General features: G+C 44.8%; 1 protein-coding gene across 6 annotated transcripts in view; it reads right to left on the bottom strand.

Moving 5' to 3' along the window:
- The window catches only part of LOC135219888 (uncharacterized), a 327,822-nt gene that overhangs the window by 5,806 nt on the left and 295,698 nt on the right, over window positions 1-26,318 (bottom strand). For 5 of the 6 annotated variants that reach the window (XM_064257040.1, XM_064257041.1, XM_064257039.1 and 2 more), the window contains 4 exons: window positions 12,464-12,641; window positions 10,309-10,554; window positions 9,625-9,824; window positions 9,232-9,348 (listed from right to left, as the gene is read on the bottom strand). In XM_064257040.1, the coding sequence (XP_064113110.1) occupies window positions 9,232-9,348; window positions 9,625-9,824; window positions 10,309-10,554; window positions 12,464-12,641 (741 nt within the window). Of the gene's footprint in view, window positions 1-9,231; window positions 9,349-9,624; window positions 9,825-9,871; window positions 10,113-10,308; window positions 10,555-12,463; window positions 12,642-26,318 lie in introns of those variants that run through there. The other variant, XM_064257044.1, reaches the window with a different exon arrangement.

Below are 26,318 nucleotides of genomic sequence, written 5' to 3'. Positions count from 1 at the left end.
GGACCTGCGGCAGTCTTCTAGGAACAGCGAGTTAGTAACATTGAGTTGGATAGAATTTTGCGTTTAACACTGGTAGCAGAGCGTGGTTCGAGAGATCATAATGGCGTCAAGCAAGTGGCCACCTAAGTTCAGTGATGAAAGCGCATATGAAAGCTGGAAGAAGGACATAGACATATGGTGTGAACTGACCGAACTGCCGAAGAGCAAACAAGCACTAGCTATACACCTGTCCTTGGAAGGAAGGGCGCGCAGAGTGGCAACCTCGAACTGGAGACAAGCAATCTAAAAAACAAAAAAAGAAAATGGTGTTGAAAACTATCATAGAAAAACTTGACAGTTTGTTTCTTGCTGAAAAAGGGCGTCGGCAGTTACGGCCTTTCAGAGTTGTATAATCTCAGAAGATCAGAGAATACGGAAATAAGGAAGTTTGTTTCTGAGTTTGAGCACACATACTCTAAGTTCAAGAAACAAGAAATGGAACTACCTGATCCCGTAATGGCGTTTATGCTTCTTGCATCATGTGGTTTAAGTAACAGTGAGCAGCAACTAGTGATGTCAGCAATCGCAGAGGTATCGTATGATAATATGAAATCTACGTTAAACAGAGTGTTTTCTGGCAACATCGGAGAAAAAGATAGTAAGGGTGTGCAGGAATTAACAAAACCAGTCACTGAGATAAAGAGTGAGCCGGTCTTCATGACTAAGGACGAGGTGGCACTGCAGAAACACCAGAGAGTGCTCTGTATGTTAGGGGTAACCAGCGTGGAAGAGCCAGACTACGTGGTGAGGGTGGTGCAGTGAGAGGCCGTGGAGGATGGTCACATTCAGCAAGAGGACAATCACGGAGGAAACAAAACCCAATTGGTCCAGATGGCAAGGTGTCAAGGTGTGTAATATGTGATTCCCGATTCCATTGGGCTCGTTACTGTCCAGATGCGTACGAAAATTCCGGAGGTTCGGAAGGCAACGAAAAAGGTGAAAAAGCTTCGGAAACAAACAGTGAAAGTGTTCACTTGTCCCTGTTTGGTTGGGTACACAGGAAATGGCGATAAGGCAAGGAAAACTTAATAAGCTTGTAGATGAGGCAAGGGATGTGCGTTATTGGACTCAGGTTGCTCAACTACGGTGTGTGGAGTTGACTGGTTGAGTAATTTTGTTTGTGGTTTAAGCGATTATGAACGTAAAAAGATTGTGGAAAAATGAATCATCATCCACATTCACGTTTGCAAGTGGTAATACAGTGTCTTCCATCAAACGTGTTTGTCTTCCTTGCTCTATTGGCGGAATCAGCGCTACCGTGACTACAGACGTGGTGAGTTGTAACATACCACTATTGTTGAGTAAACGCTCAATGAAGAAGGCTAAAATGATCATAAACTTTGGAACAGATCATGGTAAATGTGTGTGGGAAATTGATTGATTTTGAAGACATCGTCATCGGTCATTATTTAATGCCGGTGTCAGCTTGACTAGGAGAGTGTTGCCAAACCATAGCGCTGGCAAACACTGTGGGGGAAGCGATGTGAGAAAGACTGCTTTGAAACTACACAAACAGTTTGGCCATCCTACAGCTTCAAGGTTAATTAAACTTGTGAAAGATGCTGGCATTAATAATTTGGAAATTAAAAAAGCCATTGAAAAAGTAAACATAGAGTGTGAAGTGTGTCACAAGCTAAAGAAGGCCAGACCACGTCCTGTTGTGTGCATCCCCATGGCGAGTAAGTTTAATGAAGCTATTGCAATGGATTTAAAGATTTGGGGAAAGAAATATTTGTTGGTGATCATAGACATGGCAACCAGGTACTGTGCTGCCACAGTCATTAGTGACAAGCGTGGAACAACCATTGTGAGTGAGTTATTTGTAAAAAGTGGATTAGTATTTTTGGTGCACCGCAAAAAAATTCTAACAGACAATGGCTGTGAATTCAATAATGATGATATGAGGGTGCTAGGAGAAACATTTAACATCAAGGTGATGACAACCTCTGCAGAGAGTCCATGGAGCAATGGAGTGTGCGAGCGACAGAATTGCTGTGATTGGCCGACCCTGTCAGGAAAATCATGGATGACAGTAAATGTAGCTTGGAAGTGGCTTTGGCATGGCAATATCTGCAAGAAATGCGTTATCCAATCACTCAGGGTTCGCACCAACCAGCTTGTTTTCGGTCATAATCCTGGATTACCCAGTGTGTACACGAATAACCCACCAGCTTTAGAATTTAGTACATCAGAAATTGTGAGAGACAATTTAAATGCATTACACTTGGCTAGACAGGAGTTCATCAAATCAGAATCAAGTGAACGTTTGAGGAGAGCTTTGCGACACAACATACGTGCAAGTGATGTCAATGAACTCGAAAATGGTGATGAAGTATTTTATAAAAAAATTACAGCCCTGAATGGCATGGCCCGGGTATCGTTATTGGCAAGGATGGGAAGCAAGTTTTTGTGCGACACGGTGGTGTTTACGTAAGAGTACACGAGTGGTAGGTTAGCGCATCCTCCCGCTAACAGCCCAATAGTGAAAGATATGTGTAGCGTTGCTCCAGAGACAGTGCAAGAGGAAAGAAACAAGCGTCGCTTTGTTACAACCATGAGTTGTGTGAGGAAGACTCTGAGATGAAGAGTCTGTGAATAAGTCCGCAGAAGTGGAGATCGAAGAGGTGGATGCATCTGAATATGCAGAGAGTGAAAATATAGAAATAGCGACAGAAGCAGCATCAAAGATACATCAAGGCTTTCGTTGGTGAAAGGGTAAGAGGTATACACGTTGAAAGTGGTGAATTCAGGTCGGGTAAAATTGTCAGTCGAGCCGGTAAAGCTACTGGAAAATACAAGAACTGTTATAATTTAAAGTGGGGACTATGATGGAAGTATCTCTTGGCAGATTTGAGTAAAGATTTAGTGATTTAGAGATTGTTGGATGACAACACTGAGATGATGGTTCTAATTTAATTCGGATCAAGTCTTAAGTGCCAAGGAAACAGAAATTCAGGAACTGGAAGGATAATGATGTCTATGAGAGGTGAATGATGTTGGACAAGATGCACTATCAGTTCGATGGGTTATTACTGAAAAATTAAAAGGGGGAAAAACCAGTGGTGAAAGCTCGTTTAGTTGCGAGAGGTTTTGAAGAAGACAGCACAGATTGAAAAAAGATTCTCCTACGTGCTCCAAGGAGGCGGTGCGTTTGGCTTTGTCACTGGCCGCTACACGTCACTGGGACTGCCACACAATGGATATAAAAGCAGCATACCTGCAGGGGACAAGATTGAAAGAATTGTACACTGCGTCCTCCACCAGAGTTTGATGAAGGTAAGCTGTGGAGGTTAAAGAAGACTGTTTACGGCTTGTGTGATGCCACTCGACAGTGGTATTTGAGTGTTAAAAATCTGCTGCTAAATCTCGGGAGCTAAAGTGTGTACACTTGATCCGGCGCTGTTTTTGGGTTACGTGACGGCAAAGCTGAAGGATGGTGTGCATTCATGTCGATGATTTTTTGTGGCAGGAACACCAGAGTTTAACGCGACAAGTGATTGATCAGTTGAGCAGAGACATTCACCATAGGGAGGCCTCAGAGACTAAGGCCTTCAATACGTTGGTAATATGTTGTATCAAACAAGAATGGCAGCATAGCTCTTGACCAGTTTCAGTATGCAATGACCTTGAAACCCAATTACCTGTGAGTAGACAACGGGCTCGGTGAAGTCTGCAGAGCTGTCTGACTCGGAGAAATCAGAGTATAGAGCTATGATTGGACAGTTAAGCTGGATTGCTACTCACACCAGACCTGACATTTCATTTGGACGTGTGTGAGTTAAGTGGGTTACGTTGCAATGCAACAGTGTCAGATTTAATGCGACTCAACAAATCATAGAGAGAGTAAAGACTGATAATGTTAAATTGTATATGCCAAGGATGAGGAATCTGAAGAGTGTCACCTCGAGTGTTTTTCCCGATGCCTCGTTTGCCAACTTAAAAGGAAATGGATCACAAGGAGGATTCGTGATTTTCTTACGGGATAATGATATGGAGAGATGTCCAGTATTCTGGCAAACAAGAAAAATTAGAAGAGTGGTCAAGTCCACCCTATCAGCTGAAACAATGGCGCTTTTGGAATGTGCAAGAGACTGGCAGTATACCTGGCATAGAATTCTGTGCGAAAATTTCTGGATGTAGGAGCATGAAAATAAAATGTTTTGTTGACAATAAAGCCTTGTTGACGCTCTTCATTCCTACAAAGAATGTGAAGATAAGAGATTGAGAATTGACATAGCTGTTTTGCGAGACATGCTAGAACGTGTGAAATACGGAAGTGGTCTGGGTAGATACATCACAGCAACTTGCTGATTGTCTGACAAAGAGAGGGGCGTCGACCGAGCAGCTACGTGCTGCGGTCAGCAGAGAATGAATGGAGACGACAGCAGTTAAAACTCTCCTTCCAAGACAAAGAAAGAAGGGGAAGAGTGTTAGTGTTTCTGCATATAACGTAAGATATGCAGCTAAATAAAAGATTTAATTTTGTATATGTATATTCGTTATACAATCTGTGCGCATGTATCACGTGGTACGTCACGTGACATGCCATGACGTCATCACAAGGAATGTAGGCCGTGAATGATTGGACCTGCGGCAGTCTTCTAGGAACAGCGAGTTAGTAACATTGAGTTGGATAGAATTTTGCGTTTAACAATTGCTTTTGTTTATTTTACATTTCCAAGTACTTTACAGTAATCATCAGGGGTTCTTTATTTCTTTACCATACTTCATTCCTTCATTAAAAAGTCTATCTCATGATGAAAATTTGGACTGTAAGTCTATCATGATGAAAATTTTGCTCTGTAAGTTTGTTATAATATGGAGATCTCATGAAGTTCTGGAATATGTCGAGATAAAAAATTAATAAAAGGTTCCAACTTTTGAGGGGCCACTTCCCAACTAAATTCTGAGGAAAAACAAAACTGATATAAATACTGTATCACAGGTCCATGATGTAAGAGTACTTGAGAACAAGCTCTCCTTTACTATTCATCAACAAGTTCCCTTCATTAGAAGTACAATTAAAGAAACCGCCAACTAAGGTGTAAGGGCACAAAGCGCAACTTTTTCAAAAAAAAAAAAAAAAAAAAAAAAAACAAAAAAAAAAAAAAAAAAAAAAAAAAAAAAAAAAAACCATTCTCTATTAATGCTGGTGCATTTTGAAAACATTGCTCTGGGTACTGAGAACATTCACCTACACATCTTTTCATACATAGGCTTGGGATGTACTCCAGTCCCATATATAAAGTAAGTAAAAGGAGACTACTACTGGGCGAGGATAAAAATTCCTACCAAACCAAAACAGGTAAAACAAGAGCTTAAAAGGAGCTTATTGCAAGTCAGTTCCATTACTGACCAGTTGTCAAGGTATTTTGCATTTATGGTCATATCCAACAGGGTCAAAGAAATCCAAGTTCAGTGGACCACAGAACAAAAGCAAATGTTTCATTTAAACAGCCTTAAAAAATTTACATGCTGAAGACATGGATTGATAATGGATCTCTCACTTTTTTGTTTTTTTGTTTTAACTGACTGGAAAATGAACAAGGTTTACTGTGTGAACAAAGTTTAGTGGTGTCTCGACTGACATTTTATAGCAGTGACTTTCTCCTGTCTATTAGTATCACACACTGTAAACAATCTGCAGTGTGAAGTGAAAGCTATTTTCTGGAAAGACAGCCAGAATATCTCTATGTCTGGCCCAGCCAGTAATTAGGACTTGGCATACATATTTAATTTCTGACAAAAAAGAAATCCTTCCAACCATCTCTAATGGTTGACATAAGATCAAACTCTTGTAACCCTATCCCAAACATTGTCAGTCCTGTCTCCAGCAATACCCACCCTTTGAGAAAGAGCAGCAATGACAACTTTGAAAGACCTGGACTTTCTCTCAGTTGCAGGCCACCATCCACTTTCCTTGAGAAAGAACTGAATATAGGAGATGAGTCTAATATTATTTGGCAATTCTAGTTATAAAAACTCTTAATTCTGCTGTTGGTTTTCTACATCATATTATACTTTCCATATAGCTTACTAAAATAAAATCTCTTTCACTGACAAGCTAAGAAACAGGACTGACTTGTGCCATAAAAGAAGGCTACATTAAATTTACTTGACTTAAAGAAATTTATTCTAATATTGTTATCAGAGTCAATCCTATAATTTCCCCACAACATATGATCCTGATATTTCAGGTGGGTTTGCTCAGGCAGCCATTGATAAATTTATTTAAACCTTACCAGCAAAGTAGTCATCTTGGCAAAAGTCTTTAAAAAACTACTCTTAGCAACGTATAAATGGCCTAATGTGGATTTAGAATACGAATGTCACTATGGGCATTCTCTTTGGGTTGTCTAAATTAATGGAGTAAATGGGAAGCAGCAGGAATTTACTAAAGTCTTGACCATATTCTTAATATCACTTTTTTTTAATGCTTACCATCGAGGATAAGCCTAACCCATCCTAAAATACTTCCTAGAGAAGATAGAGCAAAAGAATGGAGGCATCTGCCACCAATTTCCTCTTATATCTCCTTTTCTTGCCAAAATTCTTGAATTGCCCTAGAGATTTATTATGACATCCAGAACAGGGATTACTTACATTACACTCATTAGATCTGCATCTGCTACAAGCAGTATGTGGGTATGTATCCAAGGAGGCTAAATAACGAGAGCATGAGGTATTACCAATGCCCGGGCATCTTCTCTGAGACCTGGATTGCTTAGATGATGTATGGGTTTGTATTTTCTGGGAATGCAAAAAATGCAAATATGTAGCACAACATAACACAACCACACAACAAAAGGGAGAATAAAAAAAACCAGAGCGCCACAGTGTACAGTGGGCAGGAAGAGCTAAAAACAACCAACCTCTAAACAAGATAAGACACCAATTGTCTTGCTTGGAAAGCAGTTAAGAGAGAACTGAAGCATCACAGCATGGGGGGGAGGGGGGTCAGGCTATGCCTACCTCTTTCCCCCATTGGCTATCTCCCGTTGCCACCAAAACCTTGTGCTGTTAATGAATGGACTCCAGCTGGGTGCTTTAGAAAATCCCCTCATGTTCAGACCTCAGGTTTGTTGTTTATGATTTTGGTGACATACAGGTATTGACTTCAGACTCTTGTCCTCCCAAAATTTTCATATTGGTAAACTTTTATTACTTGTAGTATAGTGTAAGAATCTTGAAACACCCTGAGGTACAGAAACAATGCAAATACAGCTATTTCCACATCTCCCTTCTATCTAAGGCAATACGATAGACAAATGACCCACTCAATAGTTCATCTGTGTCCTTTGGGCTGGCAGACTTGTAATAATTCATCTTTTCAAGAAAATCTTGAACAAGGAAACCCAATCACTCCAGGGCATTTCCTTTGTCTCTTGCGAGAACCCGAAGAAATTTCTGTTGGTGAAGCAAAATTCTCCATCTCACAATGTACACACACCTAACAGATCACACCCACACAGATCACCCAAAGAGGGGAAAAAGGAAAATATGAATAAAATCGGGCAAACTAAACCAGTTTTAAAACAGATAGAAAGTAATCACGTCCTATCTTCAAGGCGGTAGGAAAGTAACTGATGGGTCACGGGACGCCAAGGGCATTCTGGGAACTGCAATACCCCGTGACCTGGTATAGATGCAAATAGTCCCTTGATTTCACAAGTTTGTTATTAATTCTACTGGTTTCCAACATGACACTAGTATTATCCTACTGTTAAGACCGGAAGTTTGTTAGTTATGAAAAATACAAGTTGGTTAAAAATGTGTCATTTTTCTCATCTACTGTGATTACATATTTCTTTATCCTCAGCTTATCCTTTTGCTAATGCTGGTTGGCTTAGACATTAATAGTTATCTAAGTATAACGTTCATCTAATGAAGCAGCTACCTATTGCTCACTGGAATCCCTCTGACCATGGTCAACTCAATATCGCTCCTGACACCAACTGTGCAAGCCATGGAAAGGGAAACTTTCTTGCAGTGTCTATAAACCTTGAGGTGTTTGGTCATTACCTGATATAAGACAATCTTAACTCGATCACCATTAAGAATGATTAGATACTCATCTCTTGTTGAAGTCATGCAATTCACAAATTGTATCAGATGTGTCCATGACATGACAGTTAGCTTCTGCTATGAAAGAAAAGTGATTAATGCGGGCTAATATGTACACATAGCCCATTGACTGTACCCTCACAAGAAACAAGAACTCAGTAACTAAGTCACTAATAACAACTTCCCATCTAGTTGAAAAGGAAAACAGCACTACTGGAAAACTGTTTTGCCTACCTGGTATAAGTGCAAAAAAACAGATGTTGGTCTCTGGAAAAGGCACCTAATTAGATCCTTCCACCGACCTTACGGGAGCACTGACAAATAAGTTGGCCCAAGTTAAAACTAATCACAGGCTAGGTACCAGAACATTACCAGGAGATGCCAATAAAACTTGACATTTTCAAAATCAGTTTTACAGCATAGGCTCCTCTTATTATCTCGTAAAAAGTAAGACCCTGACTAGGAACAAAAAAGTTACAGAATATACAAAGGTTGACTAAATTACAGGTTCAGAAGACAACTGCAACTTAAAACACTTAGTACTAATCTGACCAACCTACAGGGAACTGTAGCCTCAAAACACTTATTAACTGAACTGGCATACAGGGAAAAGTACATTGTATGCTGATGCTCCTTCCTTAGCCAGACTATGGACAACTTAATTGATTGTAGTTATATCTACTGCAATCCTAAACTCAATACATAGTCCACTTGGGCAATTTTTGCAACAATTCCATCAAGAATAGCCTTGATTCACGATTCCTCATGAACTTCAGCTATATTTGTGACTGATGGGTTAGTATGAATATTTTTATTTCATTTAATACATAACTTCAGTTGTTTAATGACTAAAAAAAAGAATGATTTGCCTGATATACATAGCTTATGGGTTATCCCCACTAAAAGGAAAGCTAACACTGATTTAAAAACCATACCTGATACTCTTATGTGCAACCTAATATGCTTTTGTCTTACAGAATCATGTAAAAGGGGGTTTTCAGTAGTGTACAACATTGCCTGCCCAAGTTAATATCATGGTACATTACAAAACATTATATATATCAAATACAAAATACTGAAGCAAAATATGAAATACCAGTTTAAGAAAAAATTCTGTATAATTCTTACTTGTTGGCAAGATCTGTCCTTAAAGTTGGGGGAAGGTTCCCTACACCAAGGTTAACTACTGCTACACCCATGTTACTGCGAGGATTTGTACCCACTGAGACCAAGGATCGACCCAGCCTTGAAAAAAGAATGGTAGAGTTTTTTAATGCAGAAAAATTTTCAAAGAAACATTAATTAAATTAAACTAAGCTGACGCTTATAATTCATTTGAATTACAAAAGACTACAAGACTTCCTGAATGAACACTGCAAATTGAAAATTCTCATAAAACATTGCTTAAACTTCACGTTGAATGCTGCCACGTATATAAACTTTCAGCGATATAAAAATAACTTGGGAGAGTAAAATTTGATCTGCCACATGATGGAAGAAAGGCAAAGACTGATCGTTTACCTGCATGCTGTGAGAATCATGTCCATAGCTAAATGGAGTTCTAAGGTCACCAAAGTTGCTAAAGGCCAAGGTGATGAAGCCGTTTCTTGTCCTACGCCACCTGATATTGCACCATTCACAATCAAGGGAGACTTCTGTCCAGGAATGCCACCACTTCTCCTTCCTTCCCGAACGGCTTTACGGACATGACGCATTACACTCTAGAAAACATAAATCGTTTACTTTTTCATGACAAACGCTAATCATGTTGGATGACACACCTTACAAAAAAAAGGCCTTGAAGGTAAATTTAATTCAACACAAATTCAATTCTAATATGCTCAATACAAACAACCATTGTACTTAAAGTGCACGGCAAAAAGAAGATGGCTGGTGGAGTGCAGAAAACTGGGAGCTGCTTTGCCAAGTGTGAAAGTAAAGATGCTTCTATAGACTTAATTTGGGATTTAGATCTTGATGTAACTGTTTGAAACGACAGCATTTGGGTTCTGTGAATTGAATATTTTCTTGTAAGGACACATCTAGTAGAAAGTTTTCCTGAACCTTTTCTGTTTTCTGCACTGACCTTCATAATTACTAATGAATTCGCCTTTTCAATTGATTTTAGCCTTAAATTTTGCGTTCCAGAAGTAAATCGGCAAAAATCTATAACATTATTATATCCAGGCAAAACACAAAACTAACCGTAAACACTTCTGGCGTAAGGTTATCCAGTGAGAGGCTATCAGGATCAGCTAAGAGTTGATACAAGGCAGAACCTGGAGATGAAGAAGGCAAGTTGACGACATCTGCTGCTGGCTGACCACGGACCATTCGTGTCACCCATGTTTCACAGCGACCCAGTTCTATTAAGGCTGCACCCATGCCACAAAGTGGTACACGAACTAGATGGGTGTCTATTAAGGCACCTACAGAAGAATGGACATAATCCTGGCAACAAAATGAAAAATTACATCTTGGCAACTATAAAATAAATATTTTTCAATAAAAATATCTAAATTAAATGTTTTCCACCAATAACAATAAATAAAAAATGGTAGATAAAACAAAATCTGTTAAACATACTATTAAATGTGTACAAATGACAAAGCATTATTATTTTTACTATTATTATTGTTATTGTTAAGGATGGAAGACCTAAACACTGAAAAATATTCTTGTCTATGTATACAAATGGCAAATCACTATCACTTTATTATTATTATTATTAGCAAATTATTATTACTGTTGAACAAGCCTAACAACCCATTACTCTGCAAACAAAGCATTCACATAATACTTGTAGATTATTTATCAATAGAAAAAATTGTGAAAAACAAAAATAAACTCACAGAATACATGTAATGCACTTTGATTAACAGATTTCATATAAATGATTTGAAGTATGTACCGTATATGCTTGGGTATCATGCGACTTTGAAGACCTAATTTTGGAGCTAATTTTAAGGGGGTCGCATCATATATGAGATATAAAATTCGAGTATTTAATAATCACATATTAGTATCATATGATAAAATACAAACATAATGGATATGCATTTTTTCCATGGACCTTTTAAAAAGTTATGCTTTACTTCACTGCATCCAATAATAATATATGTATTTCCATATTACTATTTTTTTGTATTATACAATACAAACATAGCAATCGATGTTTTGGTTTGAAAATCAGCTGAGGGTGATTGCAAGGAAGGTTTATTTTGCTGTATTGAACACATCTCAGAATGACTTTCCTGCTGCTAATTAGCGCGAATGAATCTCAAGATACTCTATTTATATGGGACATGGTTATTTTACGTTATACGAAGTGTTTTCTAAGTTGAAATATCACTTAAAAATGTATCATTTGTGAATGAAATTTAGTTATTTTTTGTTAGTAGATGGTGCTAGGGCATGTTTATTGCATAAACAAAGATCAATAGATTTCTTTCAATATTTTCACTTGATCTCGTCAGAATACTACGAGCTTTACTAATTTATCTTTTATTAGAATGAAAACAGTAAAATGGGTTCTTTCATGCCCAATGGTTTTGATTAAAACACATTCCTCTCAAATTTTGCTTACGGTCGAGTTCGATGGTACTACACCAATGTTTGCGAGAGTTTCATCCACGTTGCCGATGCATGATAATAGTCGTTAGCGGATCAACATTATTTTCTCAACTTCAGCTAAAACTTACAGATTAAATTTAGCAGTATATGCCCTTGCCAATCTTTTCTCCATAGCTAGTAAGGATATAGCAATGTAAAAATATATTAGTCCTATTCTCCTTAACGTCATTTGTAAGACAACTACGGTAATTTTTTACTATTGTACAATGGTTGAAATGCAAGTAAAAAGGCTGTTGTTATCGGATTCGGTTCATAGCAAATCAGCTGTTTCTGGCTTGTAAATTTTCAAAACAAGTACTATATCATTATTAACAATACTTTTGGCATTCTCTTTTACTTTTTTAAATTTAACTAGAAGATGGGATGGATAAAGAGATGTAGGAAAAGGGGTTAGCCTAACTAAAAAATGGAATAGATAAAGAAGAGGAAAAGAGGTTAGCCTATTGTTACTTGGTCTCATAAGTTTAACTTGCATGATACGTGAGATGTGATAAAATAATTTTTTAAGGATGAAAATTTGGGGGTCGCATGATATGTGAGATCGTGTGTTACACGAGTATATACGGTAATTTAAAAAATTTAACTATCTCCAGACTATCATCATCAAGGTAAAGCAATGTCCAGAATATCAAGCAACAATTGGTTTGCCTTTAATGTGGGAAAAAATTGGCAAACCAGGCAAGAACTGCTCTATCGTGAGGCTTAATAAATGAACTCTGTAACTAACCCAGTGTGTATTATGATTCCATGAAAGACCAGCAGCAACAAGTACCGGAGGCCATGCAAAGACAAGTGGAGTTAGAGCAGCAGAGCTGGACCAGTGAGCAACAACAACTCCACCTGCCCCTCCTTCTGCGCCACTCACAATTCCATTGTACACATTACTTACACCAGCTTCTGGCCACCTGCAAAATTTTTAATTAAATTTTAAATCAGGACCACTTAGGACAATACTGCCCGTTTCTTGCTGAAAAATGATATTGTTATTTTACAATAAAGTTTTGTACATACTTACCTGGCAGACATATACTTAGCTTACGTCTCTGACGTCACGACAGAATTCAAAACTCGCGGCAAACGCGACAGGTAGGTCAGGTGATCTACCTTACCCGCCGCTGGGAAGCGGGTGTAAGAACCAACATACCTTTCTTGCCAGATTTTTTCTCTCTTATACCTGTCTCCTGAGGGGAGGCTGGGCGGGCCATCAATCGTATATGTCTGCCAGGTAAGTATGTACAAAACTTTATTGTAAAATAACAATATCATTTTTGTACATGAACTTTCCTGTCAGACATATACTTAGCTGATTGACACCCTTGGTGGAGGGTACAAGACAGAAAATAACAAAGAAAAGGTAAACAACACCTGTTGTAGGATAAAAATAACCTTGGTTCTTACCTGTTTAGGCTGAAGACTTCATAGATACTGTCTATTAGTCTGCATAACCATAAGAGCTACAGCGAGGGCGTGACCTACAGCTGAAAAGACTCTTTGGGTCTACTAACGGGACTTTATATCCGCTTACTTAGTAGAATCCAAGTCGGATCATGTCAATGGGGGTTCGCCCTCTTCTATGACAGAACCTGTCCACTACCAACGCAGGGAGCTTCAAACCAAATCCGATCACCTAACCAAACTAAAGTTATTAGTATTACGAAACGAAAAAAAGATGCCTACCTGCATCATTTTTCATACAACCATATGAACTCAATTAACAAAAACAAGGGAAAAAACTACTAAGGATATGTTCCAGCTCCCTGCCCCAGCACCGAATCCGCCGATACGTACGGGCCTAATGCGAAGCACTTGTCATACGTAATACTGACGTCTTTTAGGTAGTGGTTGGCGAATACTGAATTACATCTCCAGAATGTAGTTTTCATCAGATTCTGAAGAGACATATTCTTATTAAAGGCCAAGGAAGTGGCAATTGCTCTCACTTCATGAGCCTTGACTTTTAGGAGCTTCAAATGTTCTTCATTACAAGATCTATGTGCTTCTTTCACAAGACTTCTAATGAAGAAAGACAGCGCATTTTTCGACAATGGTCTGCTGGGGTCCTTTACAGAGCACCATAGTCTGTCCTCAATGCCCTTAAGGGTTTTCTTCTTCTGAAGGTAGTATTTTAAACTCCTAACAGGGCAGAGAGTTCATTCAGGTTCTTCCCCTACTAGGGCAGATAATCCACGAACCTCAAAGCTCCTTGGCCAAGGATTTGAGGGGTTCTCATTCTTTGCTAAAACGAAGGAAGGAAGGAAACAAACCACGGAATCTCCTTTGAAACCTACCCTTCCTTCTAGGGCATGAATCTCACTAACCCTTTTAGCGGATGCTAAAGCCAGAGAAAAGAGAGCTTTCCTCGTAAGACTCTTTGAAGGAGGCTAAATGTGGTGGTTCAAACCTAGAGGACCTCAGGAAACGAAGAACCACGTCCAGATTCCAACTTGGAACTTCGTTCGAAGTTTTCTTGGAAGTTTCAAAAGATCTTAATAGATCATGAAGATCTTTGTTATTCGAAAGATGACAATTTGTCGAAAATTGCATTTTTCCTAACTATACAAACCTGAGGTCCTTTAACAATAGGAAGGTAACTAGCGGCAGCTGGGACGGTCGTAAGCTTCGAACAAGGGGAGAACGGTAGTTAACTGCTTGTCCGATCGTGCGCGCGCCCGAGAGGTGAAGAATACTTTTGCTTTAGGCCCATGCAAAAGTTGCAGAGTGAGGGGTGGCATGAGGTGGGTGAGGTGGGGACTATATGTAAAGGACCTCAGGTTTGTATAGTTAGGAAAAATGCAATTTTCGACAAATTGTCATTTGTTCCGATACGTAATAACAAAACCCTCGGTCCTTTAACAATAGGAAGACTCACTTCTTGGTGGGTGGAATCTGAGTCTTTTTGGTGAACAGACTGGTGTTCGTCCAACCTTGGAATGCCTCCCTGGTCGTAAGAGCAAGGGAGGGATCCAAACCTCTGTCTGATTGATCGGGGTGTGCACCGCAGGATCAATGGTCAGACCTCTGAGCCAAGTACTAAGAGAGAGGCAAGCGTATCTCTTCGTACCAGCAAGCAAGAACTTGTTCCTGTTTGCAAGAGACAATCATAAAATGATGGGTTGTCTCAAGTTGGCATCCACTTCCTCCCCCTTGTTGAAGGAAGTGGTGGATATTTACTCCTATCCCTACTGAAAGGGATAGGATGGTGCTCTATTGAGTAGCTCACCTGCATCTCGTCCTTACCCAGCAGGGTGACGACCGTGTCCCTCTACCCTGAGGTAGAGGGAAGAAAAAGATGGGAAGAGGAGCCAGTCTCACTCTCATTCCTCATCCATTCTTACGGTCACACCAGGACTCGATGCTGTTCAGCCTGCTAGGGTCTGGGTTAACTACACAACGTGTTGAGCAACCACCACGGTTCCCAAGGAAAAAGATCCAAGGAACTGTGGGCAATATCCCGAAGGTAGGAGGTGCATTGCGGTCCGGTTGCCACCAGGCGCCTGCCCTTCACTACCTGCGCCACGGAGAAGTTCTTGCGGAACGCGAGCGAATGATGAAGAGGCGTCCACACTCATCCTGGGTGTCGAGTTTCTTCAGACAGCTCCGTCGCGCCTTCACAGGACAAAGCAGCATAGCCTTCGTATCGGAGGCGGTGAAGTCCATTTAGGGGAGGGTATTGTGAAGGACTCGAACCAATCGTCAGTTACCGAAGGGTTCTGAGTCTTCGCTACGAAGATCGGTACGAAATCGAGCGTCACAAATCCCCATCCCTTTGTGCTTGACTTCTCAAGAGAAGTCATGCAGTTACCTAAGACGAAAAGAAGGGAATAGTCGTATGACCTATCCCTCTTCTCGACTTTGGTTATGTACAGTACTCATACTGACAAGCTATTAAGACGAAGTAATGATTGCTCTGGAACAACCGAAACTAAGTCCACAGCATAGTCGTAACTGACTCGGGCGCTCTGACAGCTGCCGACTGACTGGTTCGGAATCAGTAGAGGCAAGTTGTCCAAGCATCTGAGTAAGTCACGTGACCTTCGCCCTTTAAAGAGTTATGCTGAGAGACCCAAACAAACAAATAAAATTTTGTTAGTCACCGATGCCCGGACGGCGCGGCGATGATTCTCTTAATGCATAAGCTCAAAAGGCGAAAGTCAATTGCCCTTCAAAAGACCGAGGTCCCTCATGGCAAGAAAATCTCATAGACGTTGAATCTCAGCTTAAGGAGAAACAACACTATGTGACGTTGAAGACGAAGGTAGGCAATGAATGCAACCTACGTCTTCCAGCTGAATCGAGAGAAGGAATCTCAAGATTCTAAATCTGTGCTTACAAATGACTGAAAACGCTAACCGCCATTTCATTGCTGTCCGGAAATGTGCAGTGAAAGCGGGCGTTCTTCAGTAATGAAACACAGGGGAGAGCCGCCTGAAGAACTGCTTCTCATGCTGAACGTTTGGAAGTAGAGCTGGCAGGTGTGGGAGTAGGCGATGTCTTTCAATACATCTGCTAATCCGGGGTGACATGAACAATTGCACACCCTCCAATACAAGATATTTTGAGGACAAGCTCAGATTCCGCAAAAATCATTCGCATTATCGAGATACGATGCAGCAAGAGACTATTACATTCTGTTACCGTGCGGTAAACAGAAAGATGAGAGTCGAATAGATATCTCTGTTTAAAATTCTCGCAATACCGAAGACGATGAATACTAGCGTCACAGCAGTAGATGGTCATTCATGTATGCGAGAATCCCCGTTTAATCAGAGACTTAAGTCCGTGATTGTTGGGCAGAGATACGGTTGGTATTCAATCAAAGCAGGTGAGAAAGACATAACCAACCATCCATCTCGAAGCGGCAGCTGGTACTGAAATGCCTCGGGCAATTCAATAACGCAGTAGCTGTCGCTGACTAGTCATCCTGAGTTGCCAAGTAATCCTTTCCACGAATGGAATGCGTTCGGCTAGAACCACCGAGCATAAAAGATATGCTCGAGCAATTATATTTATGCGAAACGAATTTCGGTAAATATAAAAGCTTAAATGGTGTTGTTGTGACAACACCATAAGTATATAAAATTGAAACTGGAAACTCCTGGGAGGTTGCAGGCAACCCCGAGTTGCAGTTCAATTAGAATACTTCTCGTCTAAGTCGCAATCCGTAGAATAACCAGGATATGCGCCTACCCCTCGACCATTCAACTGCTTAGCAGAATCATGTCGCGAGGTTAATATACGTAGTATATTTGTAGGATTCTGAACAACGATCTCCATCCTAAATTCTTTCCTTCAAGAAAACAAAATAAGGATTGGAGATTGACCACCTTCGGTCTCTATCAAAGAGAGTGAAGAAATCTTCCTCGAAGGAAAGCCTCAATGGTGAACAGAATACTAATACGATAGTTTCAAGCCAAACTGGATTGTTCCCGTCCGTTCTTCTCTATTCCAGGTTGGTCGTCCTACGTGAGAAAGTCTTCTTTCAGCAGCAGTCTTCTTCCCAATGCTAGAAATTCCAGGAATTCGAGCATAGGCGAGGTTCCCGATTATCGTGTAACAATTATCGGGGATTCTCGTCTCCGCTCACTTTTGACCGTGGTCTTGCCTAAGTGTTTGGAGATCGCAAGAAACTCGAACACACTGAATGCGCTAGAAATTCCGTAGAATTCTAAGCAGTCTGCTGCGAAACCCCACCGAATTCGTCAAACGACATCGGCTGGTGGTCCTCTCGATTCCCGTAGAAATCGAGAATGGGGCAGGATCCCTCCCCAGAACGACCGGGGCTTACGTCGGGTAGGACCCGAAGGTCCCCCTGGTAGCGCAGTCCCCAACGTGGGATCCTACAGAGAAATCTCTGTAGGATCCCTCCCCTTTCCCTCGTCGAGCCGTAGGAGAGGGAATGGGGGAGGAATTGGATACACGCTCGCCTTCCCAGTGGAACTAGCAGTTGAGAAGATTAGGAGCAGCCATCGCCTTGCGGCGATGGCCTCTCAGAGTCTGGGAAAACGTATCGTCAGGAGAAAACGTTTTCCCGAGGAGGGTTACGAACTCTCACTGTAGGTAAGGGTCTGCCGCCACTGTGAACGTCGTCTGGGTGGGGCTGATCGACACCTGACAGGAGAGAGCCGATACCATCCTCCGATCATTCCAATCCTCGTCGAGGTCGAACCTCTCAGGAGGACCGAAGGAGTATTTAAATACGGTGTCCGAAGACACGTAGAAACGCCGTTGTCGCAGTAGAGGAGGTGGAAGTAGCTTGATCGACCGGCCAGAACTGAGAGAGCCTTCTTGCCCGGAGACGAGAGACTCTGGTTCAAGACAGAATCGGTAAGCTCCGATTGCGGCGAACCCACGTCGGTTTGGGTTCCCTCTCGGGCCCCCAAAACGACTCGAGCAGAGACATGCGCTCTGCTGGTGGGAACGGCGATCCTTCCCCCAGGTCGTTGTGCTGACGAATCAGTGCAATAACCTGGGCAAAGTTACTCTGAATCTTGAAGTTACAGCGTCTTGAGGAATAGGACCGTCCAGTCCCTCCAACAAGAGCAGCTCCCAAGACCCTCCTCCTTCAGAAGAAGGACCAGCACAGATCCCTGACGGTTGCCTTCCAATCACTTGCGCGTACGTCCTGGCTGGTCCTAAGACCATACCTGGCACGTGCGGTGTCGTGACAGGATCGTGAGCGGCGCATCTCTCACGATCACTCCTATATACCTCGCTCTTCCCGGCGTATGCGAGGAAGTTGAAGGTATTGGAGAGACAGAACTGATGCTTACACCCCCTCCCCCCCCCCACCCCCCCTGACGTCGCCTCCAATCACTTGCGCGTGACGTCCTGGCTGGTCCCAAGACCATACGTGGCACGTGCGGCGTCGTGACGGGATCGTGAGCGGTGCACTTCTCACGATCACTCCATAGCTACCTCGCTCTTCCCGGTGTGTAGCCCGAGGAAGTTGAAGGTAGTGGAGAGAGAGACCTGACGCTCCCCCCCCCGCCCCCCCCCGCTCGCTGGCAGGACCAGCGTACGTGGGGGGCTGCAGCCGATCACTCCACGCGGTGGTGGAGATCGATCTGCAGGCCTGGCCGTGCCGCTCACCTGTGGCGAGCGGCTCGACTGAGCACGTCGACCCCGGTCCCCGGTGCGTCAGACGAGGGCTGCTGCTGGTCACCGTATCCGCCGGTCTGTGGGAGCGGCGGTCAGGTGACCTGCAGAGCTCACCTTTCGCGGTGCGAGACCGGTGAGCGTCCTCGCGGCACGTCAAAAAACCGCTGGTACCAGCCGAGGCTGGTACCGTCGGTCGAGGGGAACCTGGGGGACCTCTTCCCAGCCTCAACCCGTGGCCGGTCAGAGACCGTCACGTCCAAACCGAGGTACCGGCTGGTCGCTACGAGAGCGGCCGCTGGCCTGGCGAGAGTCACCTGAGCGGCTCTCGACAGTCTTCTGCTCCGTGCCTCGGTCATGACGCTGAGCGCACTCAGGCGTCTTAACTTTGGCTGCACGGTCACCCGAAGGAGACCGTACACTCTGGGAATTTCTCGCGGACGAGAAAACCGAGCCGGTACCTGGCTTAGCAGCAGAGCTGCCAAGACCAGGCGAGGGTGTACCAGCGGTAGCCAGCACACCCGTTGGTCCCCCGTCTTCTTCTTCTCAGAAGTAGGAGGACGGGCCCCGTTCCCTAAGGAACAGGAGGACCCAGCAGAAGAACCCCCCCGTCACACCGGAGTGAGACGAGCCCTTCGAAGTTCCCGAAGGAGTCTTCTTAGGGGGGGAAAACCCGGGTTACCAGCTGGTCGCTGCGAGAGCGGCCGCTGGCCTGGCGAGAGTCACCTGAGCGGTTCTCGCCAGCCTTCTGCTCCGTGCCGCGGTCTTGGCGCCGAGCGAACTCTGGCGCCGAAACTTTGGCTGCATGGTCTCCCGAGGGAGAGCGTACACTCGGGATCTCCCGCGAACGAGAGACCGAGCCGGAACCTGGCGTAGCGGCATCGCCGCTAGCACCAGGCGAGGAAGTACCAGAGCTAACCGATACTCTCCTCTGGTCCCCGTCTATCTCTTCCTTACGGAAGGGGAGACGGGCCCCGCTCCCGAAGGAGCAGGAGGACCAGCAGAAGGACCCCCCGTCCCACCGAGGTGGGACGGGCCCTTAGAAGTTCCCGAAGGAGACTTCTTGGGGGGGGAGGCAGCCTTCTTCTTCTTCGGTCAGCTCACGCAGGGACAGTCGTCAGGTCCTCCATCCAGGCCGGAGTCGGGCCTATTGCCGAAGCAACACGGCCCGACTGCACCTGTCCGGAAGGGACCTGGGACTGGGGAAGACACACCATGGGCAGGACCAGCATGGACAGGCGCAGGAACCAGGAGCGACAGGAACAGCAACCAGCTCAGGAACAGCGCAGCGTCTACACAGAAGAGACAGCCAAGCCAGTAGTGGGAACCACATCAGCGACAGGTACGGCAGGCCCAGCCATCGCTCGTAGAATCATCGGCAGCCAGCGGGAACCTGGGTACTGGCGGCCGGTCCAGGGGCGAAGCTGCTGGAACAGCGGAAGTTCTGGTGCAGGCAACACAAGAAAACACAGGCGGCGCGGCATACCCCTCCGCGGTACGGGCGACGACCGGCCCTAGTAGCGGCAGACGGCGTCACCGACACAGTATGGGGAGTGTAGACCAGCGGGGGGAAGCAGCATAAGCGGCCGTGGAGGTTGTAGTGGAGACCGCTCCAAGGTCACCGCCCCAGACCTCGCTAGACGCTGCAGCAGATCGTGGATGCTAGGCACGCCCTGCAGCCGCAGTTGTCCAAGGTCGTCTCCCACGGATGTAGCACCTGCGGTAGCACAGACAGATTAGTAAGAGGGGTTCCCTCATGCACGGGGGGGAGACATGCCCCACCCCGAACGCAAGGAAGACCCCAAATACAAAATACAACGAAGAAGCTGAGCGCGGGGGGCAGGAAAGAAGACGAAGAATCGGATACCAAGGGAGTCGCGGGAGAGCTTTCCAACGACTTCCTGGCAGACCTTCGCTTCCCCTACCCTCGCACAGCAGTGAAAAGTAATATGAAAATGAAACAGAATACTGCACTTGCGATTCACTTCATAGAACTTAAAGGGGGAAAGATCAATTCCCGGGTAAGAGCGGAAACTTGATCCATAATAATATGCTATCATAAAATATATATGAAAATGAAACAATACTGCACTTGCGATTTTCACTTTCACATAAATTAAATCGTAAGGATTAATTCCCGGGTAAGAGCGGAAATTGATCAAATTTAAATTTGATGCAATTAATAAATGAAAATGAAAAGAATACTGCATTGCGAATCCACTTTCATTGCATTCTATTCAACAAATAAAAGGCTCGTGCCGAGCGCAATCACGCTCTCGGCAACGAACGCACAGGGCAAAAAATATAATGAAAAGAGTACTTACATCTTTCAATTACACACTTTCGCCCAAAATACATGACTCGGCGCGAGTGCGCCCGCCCTCGGCACCGAGACATAATTCAAGTCAATTTCATGAAAAGAGCGGAAATCGCCGCATCTACGGTGATAGCTCCATGTTGATTCATAATTAAGTAATGAAAATGAAAACAATGTACTTACAGTTTCATTTTCAAGTCAAACAAACCATTAGTAGAAAAGACAATATAAACAAAGCATACGACGATGAAGCGGGCAGAGAGCGATGACGAACACGTCCTTCACACCTGCGGCCGAAAGCAAAAGTGATTCTTCACCTCTCGGGCGCGCGCACGATCGGACAAGCAGTTAACTACCGTTCTCCCCTTGTTCGAAGCTTACGACCGTCCCAGCTGCCGCTAGTTACCTTCCTATTGTTAAAGGACCGAGGGTTTGTATTACGTATCGGAACAAATCTAAATTCCTATGTCTGAACACAGCAGCCAGCATGCTCCGGTATCCTTTGATAGTAGATACTGCCAAACCGCATTTTTCTCTGAGGAAAAATGACAATTTGTCGAAAATTGCATTTTTCCTAACTATACAAACCTGAGGTCCTTTAACAATAGGAAGTAGCTAGCGGCAGCTGGAAACAGTCGTAAGCTTCGAACAAGGGAGAACGGTAGTTAACTGCTTGTCGGACAGTCCCGGCGCGCGCGGGGTGGCATGAGGAGGGACTATATGTAAAGGACCTCAGGTTTGTATAGTTAGGAAAAATGCAATTTTCGACAAATTGTCATTTTGTTCCGATACGTAATACAAACCATCGTCCTTTAACAATAGAAGACTCAACTTCTTGGTGGGAGGAATCTGAGTCTTTTGATGAACAGACTGGTGTTCGTCCATCCCTGGAATGCCTCCCTGGTCGTAAGAGCGAGGGAGGGATCCAAGCCTCTGTCCGATTGATCGGTGTGCACCGCAGGATCAATGGTCAGACCTCTGGGCCGAGTACTAAGAGAGAGGCAAGCGTATCTCTTCGTACCAGCAAGCAAGAACTTGTTCCTGTTTGCAAGAGGCAACATAAATATGGGTTGTCTCAAGCTGGCATCCACTTCCTCCCCCTTGTTGGAGGAAGTGGTGGATATACGCTCCTATCCCTAGTGAAAGGGATAGGATGGGGCTCTGTTGAGTAGCTCACCTGCATCTTGTCCTTATCCAGCAGGGTGACGACCGTGTCCCTCTAACCACAGGTAGAGGGGAAGAAAAAGATGGGAAGAGGAGCCAGTCACACTCTCATTCACTCATCCATTCTTATGGTCACACCAGGACTCGATGCTGTTCAGCCTGCGAGGGTCTGGGGTTCGCTACACAACGTGTTGAGCAGCCACCACGGGTCCAAGGAAAAAGATCCAAGGACCTGTGGCAATATCCCGAAGGTAGAAGTAAGGGCATGTGGTCTGGTTGACCAGACCCCTGCCTTCAGTACCTGCGCCACGGAGAGGTTCTTGCGGACAAGGCAGCATCTCCTTCGCATCGAAGGCGGTGAAGTCCATTAGGGAGGGGATTGTGAACGACTCGAACCAATCGTCAGGGACCGAAGGGTTCTGAGTCTTCGCTACGAAGTTCGGTACGAAATCGAGCGTCACGGATCCCCATCCCCTGGATGCTTGACTTCGCAGGAGAAGTCATGCAGTTCCTCAGAGGAAAAGAAGGAAATAGTCGCATGACCTATCCCTCTTCTCTACTTCGGTGATGTCCAGTACCCATACTGGTCTGTCCGTTTGCCACGAAGTCTCTCGCATCCTCCATATCCCCATGCAGCGAAGTTCTGGTAGTGGATAGGACACCGACACTCCATGGTGGGTGTCAATGGTATGGGTACTGACAAGCTATTAAAACGAAGTAATGATTGCTCTGTAACAACCGAACTAAGTCAACAGCGTAGTTCGTAACTGACTCGGGCGCTCTGACCGCTGCCGACTGACTGCGTTCGGTAGGAGGCAAGTTGTCAAAGCATCCGAGTAAGTCACGTGACCTTCGCCTTTAAAGGGTTATGCCGAGAGACCAAACAAATAATGTATTTGTTTGTCACCAACGCCGGACAGCGAGGTGATGATTCTCTTAAGGCATGTGCCCAACAGGCGAAAGTCAATTGCCTTCTAGAGACCGAGGTCCCTGAAGGTAAAACATCTCATGGTTGTTGAATCTCAGCTAAGGAGAAACAACACTATGTACCGTTGAAGACGAAGGTAGATATTGAATGCAACCTACGTCTTCACAGATTGAATCGAGAGAAGGATTCTCAAGATTCAATAACCTGTGCTTACAAATGACTGAAAACGCTAACCGCTATTTCATTGCTGGTCCGGTGAGAAGTCGTAGTTGCAATGAAAGCGGGGCGTTCTTCAGTAATGAAAACACAGGGGAAAGCCGCCTGAAGAACTGCTTCTCATGGGCTGAACATTTGGAAGTAGAGCTGTCAGGTCGGAGAGTAGGCGATGTCTTCTGACACATCTCGTAATTCTGGTTGAACAATGAACAATTGTACACCTACGAATACGAGATATTTTGAAGACAAACTCAGATGTCTGCAAAATCATTCGCATTATCGCAGTGCGATGCAGCGGGAGACTTGTACAGACTTCTGTTACCGTGCGGTAAACAGAAAGATAAAAGAGTCCAAGAGATATCTCTGTTGAAAATTCTCGCAATGTCGAAGGCGATGGAATCTAGCGTCACAGCAGTAGATGGTCCTTCATTATTGCGAGAATCCCCGTTAATCAGAGACCTAAGTCCATGATTGTTGGGCAGAGATACGGTTCGGTAGTCAATCAAAAGCAGGGGAGAGAGAGATACATGACCGTGCATATCGGAGGCCCAGCTGATACTGAGCTGCTATCAGGCAGTTCAATACGCAGTAGTTGAGCCTGAGCTCTCGCTGACTCGTCATCCTGAGTTGCCAGGTAATCCATTATTCCACGAAGGAATGCGTTCGGCTAGAACTACCGAGCATAAAAGTATGCTCGAGCAATTATATTTAGGCAAATGATGAATTCGGTAAATATAAAAGTTGAAATGGTGTTGTCGTGACAAAACCATAAGTATATAAAAGTTGAAATGGTGTTGTCGTGACAAAACCATAAGTATATAAAATTGAAACTGAAAACTCCTGGGAGGTTGCAGGCAACCCCGAGTTGCAGTTCAATTAGAATACTTCTCTTATAAGTCGCAATCCGTAGATTAACTAGGATATGCGCCTACCCCTCGGACAATTCAACTGCTTAGTAGAATCATGTCGCGAGGTTAATATACGTAGTACATTTGTAGGATTCTGAACAACGATCTCCATCCTAAATTCTTTCCTTCAGAAAACAAAATAAGGATTGGAGATCGACACCTTCGATCTCTATCAAAGAGAGTGAAGGAGAAGTCTTCCTCGAAGGAAAGCTTCAATGGTGAACAGAATACTAAGACGATAGTTCAAGCCAAACTGGATATTCCCGTCCGATCTTCTCTATTCCAGGATGGTCGCCTACTGTGAGATAGTTTCTTTCAGCAGCAGTCTTCTTCCCAATGCTAGAAATTCCAGGAATTCGAGCATAGGCGAGGTTCCCGATTATCGTGTATATCGGGGATTCTCGTCTCGCTCACTTTGGACCGTGGTCTCGCGTAAGTGTTTGGAGATCGTAAAAAACTCGAACACTGAATGCGTTAGAAATTCCGTAGAATTCTAAGCAGTCTGCGAAACCCCCACCGAATTTGTCAAACGATATCGGCTGGTGTCCTCATCGATTCCCGTAGAAATCGAGAATGGGGCAGGATTCCTCCTCAACGACCGGGCTTACGTCAGGTAGGACCCGAAGGTCCCCCCGGTAGCGCAGTCCCCAACGTGGGATCCTACAGAGAAATCTCTGTAGGATCCCTCCCCTTTCCCTCGTAACCGTAAGGAGAGAGGGAATGGGGGAGGAATTGGATACTCGCTCGCCTTCCCAGTGGAACTAGCAGTTGGAGAAGAGTAGGAGCAGCCATCGCCTTGCGGCGATGGCCTCTCAGAGTCTGGGAAAACGTATCGTCAGGAGAACACGTTTTCCCGCGGAGGGTTACGAACTCTCACTGTAGGTAAGGGTCTGCCGCCACTGTGAACGTCGTCTGGGTGGGGCTGATCGACACCTGACAGGAGAGAGCCGATACCGTCCTCCGACTCATTCCAGTCCTCGTCGAGGTCGAAACCTCTCAGGAGGACCGAAGGAGTATTTAAATACGGTGTCCGAAGACACGTAGAAACGCCGCTGTCGCAGTAGAGGTGGAAATAGCTTGATCGACCGGCCAGAACTGAGAGAGCCTTCTTGTCCGGAGACGAGAGACTCTGGTTCGAGACAGAATCGGCAAGCTCCGATCGCGGCAGACCCACCGTTGGTTTGGGTTCCCTCTCCGGGCCCAAACGACTCGAGCAGAGACGTGGGCTCTGCTGGTGGGAGCGGCAATCCTTCCGCAAGGTCATTATGCTGACGAATCAGCTTAATGACTTCTGCAAACTCCTCTGTATCTCGGGAGTAACCGCGTCTTGCGGAGTAGGACCGTCCAGTCCCTCCAACAAGAACAGATCCCGAGATAACTCCTCCTTCAGAAGGAGGAACAGCGGCAGCACCCCTGACGGTCGCCTCCAGCTACTTGCGCGTATGTCCTGGTCGTCCTAGAACCGTGCCTGGTCCATACGGCGTCATAGCGGGATCGCGAGCGGCGCACCTCTCGCGATCACTCATAGGTACCTCGCTCCTCCCGGTGTAGCCCGAGGAGGTTGAAGGTACAGGAGAGGCAGACCTGACGCTCCCCCCTAGCTCGCTGGCAGGACCAGCGGTGCTTGGAGGGCTGCTGCTGATCGTCCACCCGCAGTGGCGATCGAGCAGCAGGCCTAGCCTTGCCGCTCGCCTGGGGCGAGAGGCTCGGCTGAGAACGTCGACGCTGATCTCTAGCGTCAGGCGAGCTGTTGCGGTTACGTCTCCGCCCGGTCCCGATGGGTAGCGGCGTCAGGTGACCTGCTAGGCTCGTTGTCGCGGTGAGACCGGCGAGCGTCCTCTCGGCGCGTCGAGCCGCTGGTACCAGCCGTGGCTGGTACCGACGACCCGCGGGGACCCCTTCCTCGCCTCAACCCGTGGCTGGTCAGCGACCGTCACGTCACCCGAGAGCCAGC

The sequence above is a fragment of the Macrobrachium nipponense genome, chromosome 1 (assembly GCF_015104395.2).
Source record: "Macrobrachium nipponense isolate FS-2020 chromosome 1, ASM1510439v2, whole genome shotgun sequence".
In the NCBI taxonomy this organism is placed as follows: Eukaryota; Metazoa; Arthropoda; class Malacostraca; order Decapoda; family Palaemonidae; genus Macrobrachium; species Macrobrachium nipponense.
This window is presented reverse-complemented; position numbering and strand designations above follow the sequence as displayed.